At 42.9% G+C, this 15204-nt stretch overlaps 1 protein-coding gene across 1 annotated transcript; it reads right to left on the bottom strand.

Moving 5' to 3' along the window:
- Positions 1 to 1938: 1938 nt before the first annotated feature.
- On the bottom strand, positions 1939 to 14906 carry SAR1A (secretion associated Ras related GTPase 1A). Its single transcript, XM_042960606.1, has 7 exons — positions 14814 to 14906; positions 11018 to 11091; positions 10773 to 10892; positions 10041 to 10106; positions 6663 to 6766; positions 3472 to 3603; positions 1939 to 2104 (listed from the first exon to the last, which is right to left on the bottom strand). Exons 2-7 carry the CDS (start codon positions 11073 to 11075, stop codon positions 1988 to 1990), a joined length of 597 nt encoding a protein of 198 aa, XP_042816540.1. The 5' UTR covers positions 11076 to 11091; positions 14814 to 14906; the 3' UTR covers positions 1939 to 1987.
- Between the last annotated feature and the right edge of the window lie 298 nt (positions 14907 to 15204).

Raw genomic sequence — 15204 nt, forward strand, 5'->3', positions numbered from 1 at the left:
AAAGTGATTAGGGACAAATAGGGAAAAAACAAGAAACAAGAAAACTAGCACTGCAATCATACTTCTCATGTCTCTGGATAAAGAAGTATGGGTTACCTTTAGCCAAAGGAAATTAAAAGTATGCATGTTAACGACCTAGTTCATTCACCATTAGCTAGATTTGTTCATTTAAGGCTTTCACCCCTTTCTGAACCAACGAATTTTGTCCTAACCCAGCTATGCTTGCTAATAAATGAAAGGCATGCTCTTCCCAGGTTGATCCTTCATTGAGCCTCTGCACTGGGTACCCGGCAGTGGAAAAGTATGCTTTCCTAACAAGTCAGTGGTGAAGACTAACAATGAGAAATCCATTAAAGAACAATACTCTCCCCCCTGCAATTTGTTATCCACACTTTCCCTGCCTTCACATTAGACACAAGATTCTACTGAATTTAGTTGAATCCTCTGCAAATAAGCATCATCATCACAATTTTCAATTCTGAGGAAACTTCCAATCTCTCATTAAAGGAAAAAATGAAGATATCCACCCATCTTAACAAAGGGTCTAATATTGGTTAAGATCATGAAAATCCCAATTTTACAGGTGACACCAAGAAAAAGGAATGCTATAAAAATAATCCTCACACTACTGGGGACACTGAGGCTTTTTATACTAAGGTCTTCCTGACAAGTGACGCTGGCTCAAAAAGAACACCACCACACAAAGTTAAGATTAGAGTTTCCGCAGCTTACTTCTGGAATGGAGAAAGGCAATTTCATACCAAAAAAAAAAAAAATCATCTAGCTACAGATGTTAACCTTTAAACACCAAAAAAACAGGTAATCGATAAAAAGAGCTCACGAACAGTCCAATAGAGACTAAATCCTGCAAGTGAAGATTTTAAAGCCCATTAAATAAATCTTTCCTGGATCCAAACAAATGATACAAATAGCAGATTTTTTAAGTTCTCAACTCACAGAATTAAGAGCCCTTCAGTGGCTAACTTTGTCCTCTGCGATTCACCGATGCAGAAAATTCTTCCCTAGAATCTGTGCAAAAGTAACAGACACACACCTGCGGTGTAGGGCAATTCGGGAGGTGTTCTCTTTTAGGAGGCAAACGTCATTTCTTATAACTGAACATCAAACAGGTGTATGAAGAGAAATGAAGTTTCCCAACAGTATAAAAGCAAAGCAAAAGCAAAGACCGGCTGCGGTTTGCAACTCTGTAAGTAAAATAAGAAAATAACCGCTCTATAATTAACCCCTCCACAGTGAGCAACCTGCTGTACACGCCCCGACGAGGAAGGGGCCTGGCTGGCCACAGCGGACACCTCCTGCAACTGCCAGGCCCAAGTTCCGCCCTTTCCCACTTCTCTGCGCAGAAGGTGGTGCCCACCGCAACAAGGCAGGCAGAGACACGGGGCGGGGCGGGGGGGGGACTTCTCTCACTAACCTGTTATCTCAACACAAGTGAGTTCACCTGACTGAGCTCTGGCCTCCGACGTGTTTTGGTGCATAATTTTATGAAGTCTCTAAATGCCATTCACTAGATCACGAGGAGGAAAAAACAAAAAAAAAAAAAGAAGAATAGAAAACTCTGGACCAAGTAAATTCTGAACTCAAAAAGTGAAGAGGGACACCAATTACATTAACAACGCTTTCTTTAAAAAATAGAATCACTTTCTTTTGAAATCAACCACAGTGGTGAGACGTGTTTTTCTTTCAGGTGCCCCATGATGGCATACAGCTTTACCCAGCAGATCCTGCCAGCTTCCGAGTCCCGGGACGCTGACCTGCACTGGCATGTGGGGCAGCGTCACCTCCCAATAGTGTGGAGAAAGCACATGTCACCACTGGGCGATGAGAGGGCGGACAGAGACTCTTGGCTTCTCAACGCCACACACGGTTGAAGAGCTTTCCTTGTTCTATTAGAAAAGTTCATGAGGAAGCTGGGAATGGGATCAGTCCAGAGAAGTAAAACTCTTTTATTTTCACTGTCCAAACATCAGTCAATATACTGGGAGAGCCAGCGGAAGCCCTCGCCGTAGCCTTGCCTCTTGAGCACGCTGCACATGAACACTTCCATGGGGCGGGCATTCAGCTCCTTCAGGGTCACGTTCCCCTACGAGAGGCAAAACCGAGAAAAGCCTGTTAGCACCCCCATGGTGGAAGAGGCTGAAAGAGTGATCACAGGAATCACTTTCTCCATCCCTCAAAAACAGACCGAAGTAGGGATTCATGACAGAAATGCGGTCAAGGCCATACACATGACTTCCCCAGGGCTTCGTGCTCTCAGGAGAAAATAAGCGGCACAGTCCTAGTCCCAGACTCTCTTTGTAAAGAGAACGCACAGACATCTGGAAAGTTATGGCAGCAAACCAAGACAAAGGCCACTAGGTCCCACAGAACCAGTGTGTTCTTTGACGAACAGAAGTCCCCAAGACTGTTCAGAAATAAGGACATTATCAGGAACACAACCATTCAGAAATCTACACTGATGACAGGTTACGTCGAGAAAGTGAAGAGTCTTCTTTTACACGTAACACTCATGTAAAAGAGGGGAAACTAAATTAAATTAATTAAAGCAAGCGTTTCTAGAGAGATACTGCTAACCAAAAAGAGACAAGACTAAGAAACCATGTAAGAAAGTCAGAAAGTTATCAGTGATCCCAAAACTGCAAGCTGAAAAAGCCAGAATTCCTGCTCAACTACCACTGATACGGATTTTTCTGACAAGCGCTTCTCTGCAACAGAGCTCTCCTACGTGGGGAGAGCACAGCCTACTGATCCGGAAGACTTGGCTTCTATTCCTCAACTCATCTTCAAAATGGGGACAACAATCCTACCTCTCTTAGCAAGGAACACTGGGGATAATCCAGTGCTGGGTTTCACTGCTTGGAAAGTGATATGAAAGAAAGATCACTCTTCTTCATAACCTGAAATCTCCAGTCAAAAACAAAACTGATTTCTGGTTAAGAAGGCCTCCTTCAAAAAAGATTTGAGGGGTGCCCGGGTGGCTCAGTCGGTTGAGCATCCAACTTCGGCTCAGGTCATGATTTCGCGATTCGTGAGTTTGAGCCCAGCATCAGGCCCTCTGCTGTCCGCGCAGAGCCCACTTCGGATCCTCTCTCCTCATCCCCTCCCTCTCCTTGGCTTATGCTCTCTCTCAAAAATAAACACTAAAACAAACAAAAAAAAAAAAGATTTCTCTGAATTGGGTTTGAAAGGGAGTCAGAAAACTCTTAAATTCGTCAGTCTGCCTTTCCTACCCATTTCTTCATCCTCATATACCTGAGGAAAATCTCATGAGAAAACTGAAAACACATTCTCCCGCCTTCAGAGTGATCACAAATCACTGACGGTAAAACAAACCCTAAGCCCAGTTAAACTTTTGAAAGACAAATAAAAAAAATCTAGATAGCAAAACATGTATGTTTCAAAAGCTGTGAGTTTCCTTTGTAATAGGTCCCCTGAAGATTTTTCTCTTACCTTTCCTGTGGTCTGTCCATAAAGCCCAAATATCTCACGCAGTTTTTCTTCACTGATGGCATCCGTTCTGTCGATCTTGTTACCCAAGATAAGGATTGGCACGTTGGATATTGTTTCATCAGTCATTAGAGCCTAAAGACAACGTAAGAGCTAGTTGAGGAATCTATGAATGCCCACCAGATAATGAAAGCAACTCTACCTTTCTCTTGTCCATAAAGCATCAAATGTGAAGTGAAAATCTGATCATCTTTTACCTGCGCAATTAACAAAATCTTGATATGATACAACACTCTGAACATTAGGTAAGAAGCCCCTACACATTACTTTGACGTTTAAAAATCCCCTAAGAGCCTCCAAACAATTGCAACTTAAGGCTGGGTCTATTTACAAGGCAGGAGAACTTTCCCAACCTTAACTCTCAGATCCGTCACCCAGCACAGACCACCCTCGGGCTATCCACTGCGCGGTCCTAGAAGACAGAGTGCTCTGGCCACAGGAAGTCCCCAAGTAGTCACCGAGTGCCCCATGTGTGCAAACTGTCTCTGCCACTGAGAGGGATACAAAAAGAAGGGGAAGACCTATCTGTGGCCTCAAGAAATCCTCACTCTATGTTCATCCATCTGTCAACAAAGCAAGGCAAATGGATGACTAAGTGTCACAATGAACAGGGACAGAATATAAATACTGAAAGATATTCTGAGAAATCAAAGGCGAGGAAAATGATGGGCTTGAGGAAAGTCTTAGCGAGTCTTGAGGAACCCAAACTAAGCTCTGAAAGAGGGGGCAGGATTTGGATAGGTAGAAAAGAGGAGAATATAAGCAGTGGCTTTACAGTAGGAAAAGAATTCAGAAAGTCACAAGGAGCACTGCCTGCCTTTATGCTGACACACAGTAAACAGAATGGGAAGGCATAACTACCATTATGGTGCCAGGGTGAGAAGTTAGCTGCGATCGATCCTAAAGACCCCAAATCCAGAAGCTCCTGGATAGAACCTATGTGTAAAAACACAATGAATTCACAGAATCTGTGCTCAGGTAAGAGACAACAATCTAGCCTAAGATAGAAGCGTCCAAGGAGCAGTGCAGGCACTCTGGGGAAGGAAGATAAGAGGTTGCCCTCTAGATGAAAAGACAGATAAAAGAAAGGCCAGAGCTGGCAGAGATCTCAAGCCTGGGAATCCAGTGACCACTGACAGGAAAAGCTAGGAAAACAGGAGAGCCAAAGGGATAAAGGGGAACACACTTTGACCATCTTACGTTCCAGGAAATGTTAGACAAGATCAGAGTAAGGATGTCATTCATTCATTAAATACTAACCAGACGCCAACTGTAAGTCTGACGCTTTACTAGGTGCCAGGGTTTCACAAAGAAACAAGACTAGGTCCCTACTAAGTTCACAATCTGATGACAAGACCTACAAGAAAACCAGTATAGACCACAGACACTGATAAGGCGGCAAGACTAACCATCTCAGAGGTCAGGGAAGGCTTCCTAGAAGAGATCATGGCTGAACTCTGAGATCTCTTAAAGGGTATTTTTTAATTTACCAGCAAAAGGGGGTGAGGTCAGATGAGAAAGCCAGGCAGGGACAGCCACTTGTGCATACTGAAGGAAGGACGAGTTGTTCTCTATTTTTGGAAGATAGTTCAAGGTAGGTAATAAAGAGAAAAGCAGCTGGAGAAATAAAACAGAGGAAAGATCAGGAGAGATCTTACATGCCATACAGATTTGTGGATTTTATCCCAAAAGTAAGAGAGCTACTGAAGGATGTTAAGTAGGCCAATGACAAGTCTGAAAAAGTTCCTTCTAGCATTACGGCATGTGACGGGGGCGGGGCAGGGGGGGAGGGGGCAGTGAAATCTATAGTAATTCACAGGATCTAGACCATGTGTCCAGGTAGACAGTGGGGATGAGTTCCATTCCGGAAGACCAGAATTGGTAGGTAGAGTTGTCTAGCAGGTAGCGTCATGTATGAGGCTGGAGCTCAAGAGAGGTTTAAACAAAAGAAATCCATTTGGGAGCCACTGGTATGTGGGTGGCAGATGAAGGAATGGGAGTGACCTGGACCAGCCTGGGAGAAAGTACAGACCCTGGGGAACACCGAGATTTAAGGGCTAAGCAGGGGAATGGGTGCTCGTGAAAGAATCTGAGAAGTATTAGCCAGAGAAGGCACACCAAAACCAAGAACGTAAATGGGAGTTTGAAGAAAGCGAGAATACCAGCGCCAAGAGGTCGAGTCAGGGAAGGGATGCCCTACAGCGAGTCTACAGAGATGAGAGCTGTAGATTCAAGAAACACACTCACAAATAAAGGTGACAGGTTCACAGTGCCAGAAACAAGAACGCAGAGAGACAGTTACAAACCAAATAAAAAGAGGCACAGGGTGAAGCAGGAGGGATAACAAAAGCCACATGACAGAAACTGTGAAGTCAAGGAAATGCAGTGTTGAGGAGAGAGAAAGCTTGAAGCGAGTCCTCGAAAGTACCAAATGCTGCCGGCGACCAAAACCGAACACCGAGGACAGCCTGTGATCACACTGGCGAAGTCATTCGGTGCAAGGGTGGGCAGCCACAAGGTGAGGACCCAGATTAAAAAACATAAAGAACTTTAGTATCTCTCCTAAGGCTGCATTATGCCATCGCTTCATATACAGTGACCACATGTGAAAGGAAAAGGGATTACTTATGTTGGGGCCACCGGCATAAACGGGGCGGTGTCCGAGCAAACCGGACACAGTCACCCTATGATAGATATCAACAAAGTTAACTGACTCAAGTTCGTGCTGAGTTTCCTCAGGACACTGAAAAGCAACATCTTAGCTTTTAAAACACTCTCTTCCTGTAGCCAGGACTGTCATCAAATGTTAACTGGAATCACAAAGTATTGGCGCTACTGAGCTGTATTTCTTAAACGAAATAGAGGCCAAGGGGCGCCTGGGTGGCTCAGTCGGTTGAGCGACCAACTCTCGGTTTCAGCTCAGGTTATGATCTCACAGTTCATGGAATCGAGCCTGCGTCGCACTCCACGCCAACAGCGAGAAGCCTGCGTGGGATCCTCTCTCTCTGCCCCTCCCACGAGTATGTGTGCACACACGTTCTCTCTCCCTCTAATAAATAAATAAACTTTAAAAAAAAAAGAGAAAAAGAGAGAGAGAGAGACACAAGCCGAGAAAAGAAAGACTATAATCTTACATTCAGCTCAACTTTGGATTCCATGAGGCGAGGGTGATCTGCACAGTCCACCAGAAAGACAATCCCATTAATTGCTGGGAGATAATTTTTCCAAACCCGGCGTGCTGAAAGACAAAGTTTACAGCTGCATTGATAAAAAAAAAAAAAAAAAAAAAATACAGATTTTGAAAAATCTCTCCCTCTATATTTTTTTTTGCCCGAAAATGGGCAAATCTTGGCTAGGTTTCAGTAACAGTCGACTCCATATGGATTCTCCACGTCCTAACCGGTATGAAATCAGAACCGAGGGTATACACTGACGGCCCATGAACTAAATCTGACTTTTTCCAAATTCAAAAGTCAAGGTATCCTGCCAAACTGTAACACCTGGCAATGCCGCACACACCCACCCACGCATCAGTCATCAGCTGGAACTGTGGCTGCCCCTTCAGACGATGTCTGGGCTCCAGTTTGGCAAAGCTTCCACCGCTCCCTACGGTCTGTCACCCAGTCACTTTTACTCAAATGACCTACCTTGCCCCCGAAGCTGTTTGCAACCTCTGAGTTAAACTCCTCAGGATGCCAATTACCTATCCACATACCTACAGTCTCAATTTAGTTCCCAACTAACCAATGCGTGCTTGTACTGACACACTCACCTGCTCTGTCCTCAGAAGCCTGGGTCTGACAGGTGGTTGAAGTTCCCAGGCAATTATCCCAGGGTCCCATGTTTAAAACCAGCATGCCTGGGGTTCCTGGGTGGCTCAGCTGGTTAAGTGTCTCCACTCTTGATTTCAGCTCAGGTCATGATCTTACGATCCGTGAGTCAGAGCCCACCATTGGGCTCTATAGTAGGGAGCCTGCTTGAGATTTTCTCCCTCTCTCTGCCCCTCCCCTACTCGCTTGAGCTCGTGCACTCACCCGCACTCTCCCTCTCTCTCAAGATAAATAAATAAACTTTAAACCAGGATGCCTTATAAATTTTATTTTTTTAAGCCATGAAGTGGTAAAGATTTGAGAAGCAATGCTTTAATTGTATTATAATTTCTAAGCCATTCATTTCTAGTACTTTCAATGGGATGAATAACATCTCTATATCAAAGAGTTAATATTGGTTAACTCCAGGGATGCCTGGGTGGCTCAGTCTGTTAGGCATCTGACTTCGGCTCAGGTCAAGATCTCAGGTCCCAGGAGTTCGAGCCCCACATTGGGCTCTGTGCTCACAGCTCAGAGCTTGGAGCCTGCTTCGGATTCTATGTGTCACTCTCTCTCTCTGCCCCTCCCCTACTCACGCTATCTCTCACTCTTAAATAAATATAAAAAAAATTTTTTTTTAATATATTGGTTAACTCTGAAGAGTGGGATGGGGAAGGAGAGGCTGGGGAAATTTTCACCTTCCATATTCCTAAGTTGACTGTATACTGAATTTGTTACGCTGAGACTGGACTACTTTATTTTTTTAAAGTAACCTCTACACCCAACATGGGCCTCGAACTCATAACCCTGAGATCAAGAGTCTCATGCTCTTCTGACTGAGCCAGCCAGGCACCCTGAGCCTGGACTACTTTTATACATTAAACATTTAAAGTTTTTTTAAAAAAGGAAATCTTCATATGTATAGCACTTTAGTAACTTCTGTAAAATGGTAACTAAGTTATTATGATAAGTATTTCTGTTAAATAAATTTTCCTCAAACAAAACAAAACTATATAAAACACATTTCCCTTCTTTATCAAAACCTGAAAGCTAAACTTAACACACCAAATAACATAATTCTCAGTTCAGGTGCCTAAAAACTTCTACGCCTGCATTCTCCAAATGGTCTCCGTTCATCTTATAATTATATTATCTGTGAATTTAAATCCTTTGAAAGCAGAAAAGCCACCACACGCCCATTTCTACCGCAATGAAAATAACATAAACTCATTATAGAAAAAAAGGATACGAGACCATCTGTAATCTTCCATGAAACACATATATGCTAATGTTTCTGTATATATTCTTTCACTCTTTTTTCTGTACAGGTATTTTATGTGATAGTGATCATACTACATAAGATTCTGTGGGCTATGTATTTATTCATTTAAGTATTAAATGAATAAAATAAATGTAATTCTATGTTAATGAAATGACACAATACAAAATCATCTAGATCATTCCTTAGCCTTTTGATTAAAATTACCAAAATTTTAACCACTGGCTAAAGGGTGGCTCAAGGTGGTTGAGTATTCAACTCTTGATTTTGGCCCAGGTCACACATAATCCCAGGGCCATGCGTGGGCTGGAGCCCCATGTCTGGCTCCATGCTGAGCATGGAACCTGCTTAAGTTTCTCTCTTTCTCTCCCTCTCCTTCTGCTCCTCTCCCCCGCTCACGTGATCTCTAAAATTAAAATAAATGAATGAATGAATGAATGAATAAATACATAACTTGGCTAAACCATTAAAATTGCCAATATTTAGGGTTTTTCTAACTACATTTTTAAAAAGCTATATTAGATTCAACCTAATGAATGCTCCAAAAGGAGACTTCTCAACTGAATTTAATAACAAATGAATAAATATGACAGAATTTCAATAGTTTCTTTTTTCTACTTTCCCAGAATATTTATTCCTACTTCTTAAATGTCTTTATTCCTACGCTTAGAGTCTTGTCAAATGCAAAGTGAGTGTCCACCAGAAAAATACCCCATTCTGTAGATTTCTAAAAACCACACAAGATATCTGATAGGAATCTAGGAACTAAACGAACACAGCCTGCATAAGGCAAAAAGCACTAAGGGAACAAGAAAGTGGAAAGAAATGTCCTACCAACCACCCCAAGAGGACAGATTATACAAAATAGATCAGAATGGTCACAAGTAATCCCTGTATTATATTTGCAACTTTGGACAAATCTGAAATTACTTACAAAAAGTAACAATTTTCTACATACTTACACTCCACTGAATAAAGAAGAGAGACATGATTAAATCTGATATGTGAGTGATACTGTACTGGATCTTGTTCAAGAAGAAAAATGTTATAAAGGAGATTATGGACACAATTGACAAAAAGAGAAATCTACACTACAGAGTAGATAAAAATAAAACTTCCTGGGTTTGATAACTTAAATGTTAATATGTATTACACAGAGAGGGAGACTAATAAATCAGGGCAAAAGGTATAAAGGAGTAGAGTTCTCTGTATTTATACAACTTTTGACAAGTTTGGTATTACTTAATAAGTAAATAAAACGACTTCATTTAAGTAATAAGATCTCAATCATAATTTAATCACAGCCTAAGAGGTAAAAATGACACACTGCTTAAAAAAAAAAAAGAAAAAAAAAAAGGGAGGCATAAAAAGAACCAAAATGGTGACCCGTAAGTCAATACCATTCTTCTACTGAGTTGTCTTACCTTGCTCATGCCCACCAAGATCAAAAGTTGTAAAAGTCATTCCAGCAATTGTCAACTCTTCTGAGGCTGAAAAATTGTTAAAACAGAAAAAAAATAAACTTCATCCAACAAGGCTCAGCTACCAGTATTGTAAGCCAATACAAATGCAAAACCTAATGAAGCTTTTACTTTGTCAAGGATACAAGAGTGAAAATATTCTGAAATTATTCTAAAAAGCCAAGTTTTTTTCTCCAAAGTGTTTGCTGCTCCTTAGAAGTAGATATGGGAGGGGCACCTGGGTAGCTCAGTCGGTTAAGCTTCCGACTTCGGCTCAGGTCATGATATCACAGTTCGTGAGTTCAAGCCCCGCAGTGGGCTCTGTGCTGACAGCTCAGAGCCTGGAGCCTGCTTCAGATTCTGGGTCTCCCTCTCTCTCTGCCCCTCCCCCACTTGCACTCTGTCTCTACCTGTCTCTCTTTAAAAATAAATAAATATTAAAAGAAACTTAAAAAATAAGTAGATATGGGAAAGGTGTTGTTCCCTTACAGAACTAGTGAAAATAAATACTGACAAAGTTCCAGAGGTTGAGACTTAGGAGTATACGACCTGAGTGTGTCCTATAGGGAATTTTTTCAAATGAGCTGTCTTTCAGGACCTCCGTTAATACAAGAACTCCATCGACTGGGGATTCTTCCCCCAACCCTAACATTGTCCTTCAAATATCAAAAGGTCACCTGGTATTTTCAAACCTACTCGGATGTAGTGTTGGAACATGCTGGCCCAAGCGGTCATCTTTGAGCATGTGTAGAAGAGTGGTTTTGCCTGCATTGTCCAAACCCAAAAATACAAGTTTTCCAGATTTCTTGTAAAGCCCTAAAAAAGAAAAATATTTTTACATACGTTTGCTTTCTACATACCAAAGGCTGCTTGTATTTAGACTGTTGGAGGAAATGTACAAAGTTTGAAAGCTCTGATATATTTTAAGGAAATGGCTTTACCTAGGAACTGGAGCACACTGCTGAAGCCATTGTAGATCCACTCAAAGATGAAAGACATTATTAATGCTTCCTACCTGTATAAAATAGGAAAGCGGCAAACATTAGCTTTCTGAATGCTAGCACAGTTCCGGAGAAGTTAACTCTTATTCCGTAGCCCTGATGCATGTTTACAGTCCCATGTTTTCAGGCCCAAGAAAATAAAAGGATTTTGCACCCTGGAGGGAAGTCTCTCGGGTCCTCAGAGCTGCACAAACTCCTGGTTTTCTAACAGTCTTTAATGTATGATGCTCCAAAGACTAGGAGTTACAGATAAACCTTCCTCTTTTACTGTATGACTTACTCCTCCAGGCAGCTGCTCGTTCACATTTCTCTAGATACATCGCTGCTGTCTACCCGTTAGCAACACCTCTAGGAAATCAGTCCCATCAATAATCTGGATCAAAATGTCACATCAATACACTAAGTAGAAAATGAGAATGCAAAGCACATTAACGTGAATGAAAAGCATATTAACCCTTCCTGGTAAACAGCTCTGAAAAACAAAGTCACCCAAATCCTATCGTCTGACATAATTTGTCCTGCTCCACTTAGCAATGTTATCTTTCTTTAACAACTTTTATTGAACCTCTCTTGCAGGTATGTGTCTCAACTTACAAAAAGAGACAATATCACTATTTTGGAGAGTCATGAAGAAATAAGAGAATCCTTCCGTAATGTGAATAATCAAGACCTAACTCATTTTACAAATATGGATTTTCTTAAAATAAGAATACTCAAAACAAAAGATGACTCAAAGCTACTAAAAGGTCTAAATACACTAGTAATAAGTGGGGCGCCTGGGTGGCTCAGTTGAGCGTCTGACTTTGGCTCAGGTCGTGATCTCGCGGTTCGTGAGTTCGAGCCCCGTGTCGGGCTCTGTGCTGACAGCTCACAGCTTGGAGCCTGCTTCAGATTTGTGTCTCCCTCTCTCTCCACCCCACCCGTGCTTGTGCTCTGTCTCTCTCTGTCTTTCAAAAATGAATAAACATAAAAAAAAAAATTAAAATACACTGGTAATAAGCAAGAGGACTTCTGAAAGAAATTAAAGAGGGTAAGATCTAGAGCCAGTGGTGGTGTTAAAGTTTCTCAGAGTCAGCATTTTCTGGTCACTGAACTTTTGCCTCAATACCTCAGACTTGGTGCAGAATAAAAGAAAGATCCCCCACTTTCACTCCTCTCTCCATCAGCAAGAGCATCTGAACACAAGGCTATACTAGATGTGACCAACTGCTATCAAATATAACTTTCATGAATTTTTGTTTCTTTAAAATAATAAGCAAAAATTCACTTTTGTTACTTTTACTAGTGACCTTAATAGGCGTATCCACAAAAACACACCTATATTCTTCAAAGAATGCTAGATTTTAAAAAAATTGAAAAATGAAGACAATATGTGTTAATTTTCTTTTTTCTGTCCAATAACTGGGGTTTGTTTTTAAATCAAGCCTGATCTATAAACTTTAGGGATTGCTTAATGCTTATTTTCTATGACTCTTCTCATGGAAGGCCAAATGAAGCTTGGGAGTTTGGGTGAGGGTGAAGGCTAAGGCAAAAGCTTTTATATAAAGGTATTAAGTAAGTTTTTTTGACCTTTTCAGTTACATTAAAATATACTTTGGCAGAGACCAAATTTAGCACGTCAAATAATGTGTCTGGAAACTCAGTCTGCACTTTCAGAAGTCCAATGAGTTATCTATACTTACAAAGCTCCTGTTCTTAAGTTTCCACTGTAGGTAAGTAAAGGAACAACGTGCCTTTTCTCTGCAACCCCCCAAACCAGTCATCCTTCCCTACTTTTCTCAGTCTACCACTTGGGAGAAGCACGGCTCACCTTTACAGGGCACCTCTCATTAAGAGTACTCCCACTCTGATCACTCCTTTAAAACCCACAGTTACATATTCACTTGTACTACACTGGTTTGCAATCAATACTTTATGGACTCTCTGAAGTTTTACCACATCATTTTAGAATTATCCCCAATTCAATGACTTCTCCAAAGGTGACAAGGAGAAAACCCCACTTTAAGGAATTTTTCATGATAACTGAACTAGTCTGATTTTCCAATTCACCTTCCCTTGACATCCCTGCTTAGAAAGTCCTATAAACCTTCCCTCCAAAATGATCTATGGAAAATGCTTGAAGAAACTCTTCAGGTGATGTTGAAAAATAATAAAAACCATTACTGGACCCAAAGAGTTGCACTATTTGGCCACCCAAAGTTAATGATATGTCTTTGATGGCTCTTCCATCCATGAGATCTTAGGATTCGCACCCCTCATGAATAGTTTCACAGTTTTGTACAATGCCTGCACACACATCTCATTTCAACCTCACACAACACCTTACTGGGGAGGAGTCCTTAGCCTCAGACAAGGATGCTGACACTCCTAAGTCAGCTGACTTAACCAAAACTGCTCAACTAAAAGAAGTATCAGTGCCAAGACCAAAACCCTCCTTCTTAAATTCCAAAGCCAAAGCTCTTCTTGTTAATATCACATAAAATTCAAATCCAAATAACAAAACGGTTTTTAAAGGAACATTAAAACTTCCTTAACCCACGAGCTACACAGATGATAATCTTCTGAAGTTTTCTTCCTTACAACTTATCACACCTTCTGAATGGTATTTTAATAATGGTATTTTAACCATTCAAAAGGGCATTTTAATAACTGGCATTCTATTTCCTATCCTTGATCCACCCTACCACCTCACGGCATCTTATGGCAAATCAGAGTACTCTAAAATCTAAGAACTCCAAACTAACACAAAAGCACTGCCAGTGTATCCAAAACTGTGCAAATTTCAGGACTGATTGAAGTCAATAAAAGAGGAGCACTAGCCAATATATACACTACTTTCTATACATCCTCATTACTTCTTACACATACTCGTTACAACTTTGACACACCATTCCAGACAGATCTGGGGTAGCAAGCTTCTGGTTTTTTAGCTAAGAAACTATGCTTAGCTGCAGGGTAAATGTCAAAGGTCAGCTCCAAGGCAAAGCACCGCAAGTCCTCTATCACGACCTAAGCAGATGGACTGAGGTAAAGGAGAAAACACAAGAGCAAGGGAGAAATTACAAGAGAGACAAGTGGGCTTCTGACCTCTAGGCTAGAATCATTAAAACATTAATCTATACCAAACGTGCATGAAGTCATTTGTCGACGCATTGAAGAGAGGGAGGAAAAGAGGAAGGTGGAAGAAGAAAATACAGGGTTCGACCCAAGACCTCAGATAAAACATAGCTGAAGGGGGGGGGGGGGGGGGGCGCGCGCTGGACTAGGAGCCAAGAGATCCGGTTCGAATGCTCACTCTTGCTCTCTGCGAGGCCTTGACCAACTCACTGCCTCGGCGAGCTTTATTATTCCCCAGGTTGCAAACCAAGGATAATCATCAAGGACTCCCACCCGCCTGACCAAGGGCTGTGAGGCTCATCCGAGACGAGATGTGAAATCGTTTCGCAAACAGGAGCGCACAGTACAGACAAGAAACCTGTTATCCCGCCCAGCCGCTTCGGGACCCTCAAAGAAATGCAGATCGACCCGATATCCCAGGGTCTGTCAGGAAACGGAGCAGACCGGCCAAGTCGGCCAGTCCCCACCCAGAACCAACCCCGCGGCCCCGCAGAACCGCCTGCGTGTCACTTCCCCCCACCAACCCCGCCTGCGCCGGCCTCCGCCCCGACCCTCCCCGCCGTCCGCCCCAGCCCCTCCCGCTCCCCGGCTCCCTCCCTCGCAGCAGCCCCCAACTCACGGCCGAGGGGCTCCTCCGGCAGCAGCGGCGGCTTCGACCCTCCCTCACACCACACAGCCCAGCAGCAACCGAAACCGCCAGCTACTCGCCGGATATACGTAACACCCCCTCCCCCGGGACTTCCGGGCGCGTGCCTGCCCCGCCCCCTCGTAGCGTCACTGCGCTCTGCAACGCCGGGGCCGCCTACCGACCACTCGGGCTGCGGAGGGGCGGGCCTCAGAAGCGCCCAGCGATCCCAGGGGCGGGCCCGGCTTGGCCCCGCCCCCTCCCTTTTGGACGGCTGGACGCGCGAGACGTGGCAGCGCTGGGGCTCCGAGGGCGGGGCGGAGTCTGGAGTCTTCGCGGTGCGTCTAGACTCCCCCCGATCGCCGCTTCTAGTCCGACTGCTTTC

This window comes from Panthera tigris, chromosome D2 (genome assembly GCF_018350195.1).
Source record: "Panthera tigris isolate Pti1 chromosome D2, P.tigris_Pti1_mat1.1, whole genome shotgun sequence".
In the NCBI taxonomy this organism is placed as follows: Eukaryota; Metazoa; Chordata; class Mammalia; order Carnivora; family Felidae; genus Panthera; species Panthera tigris.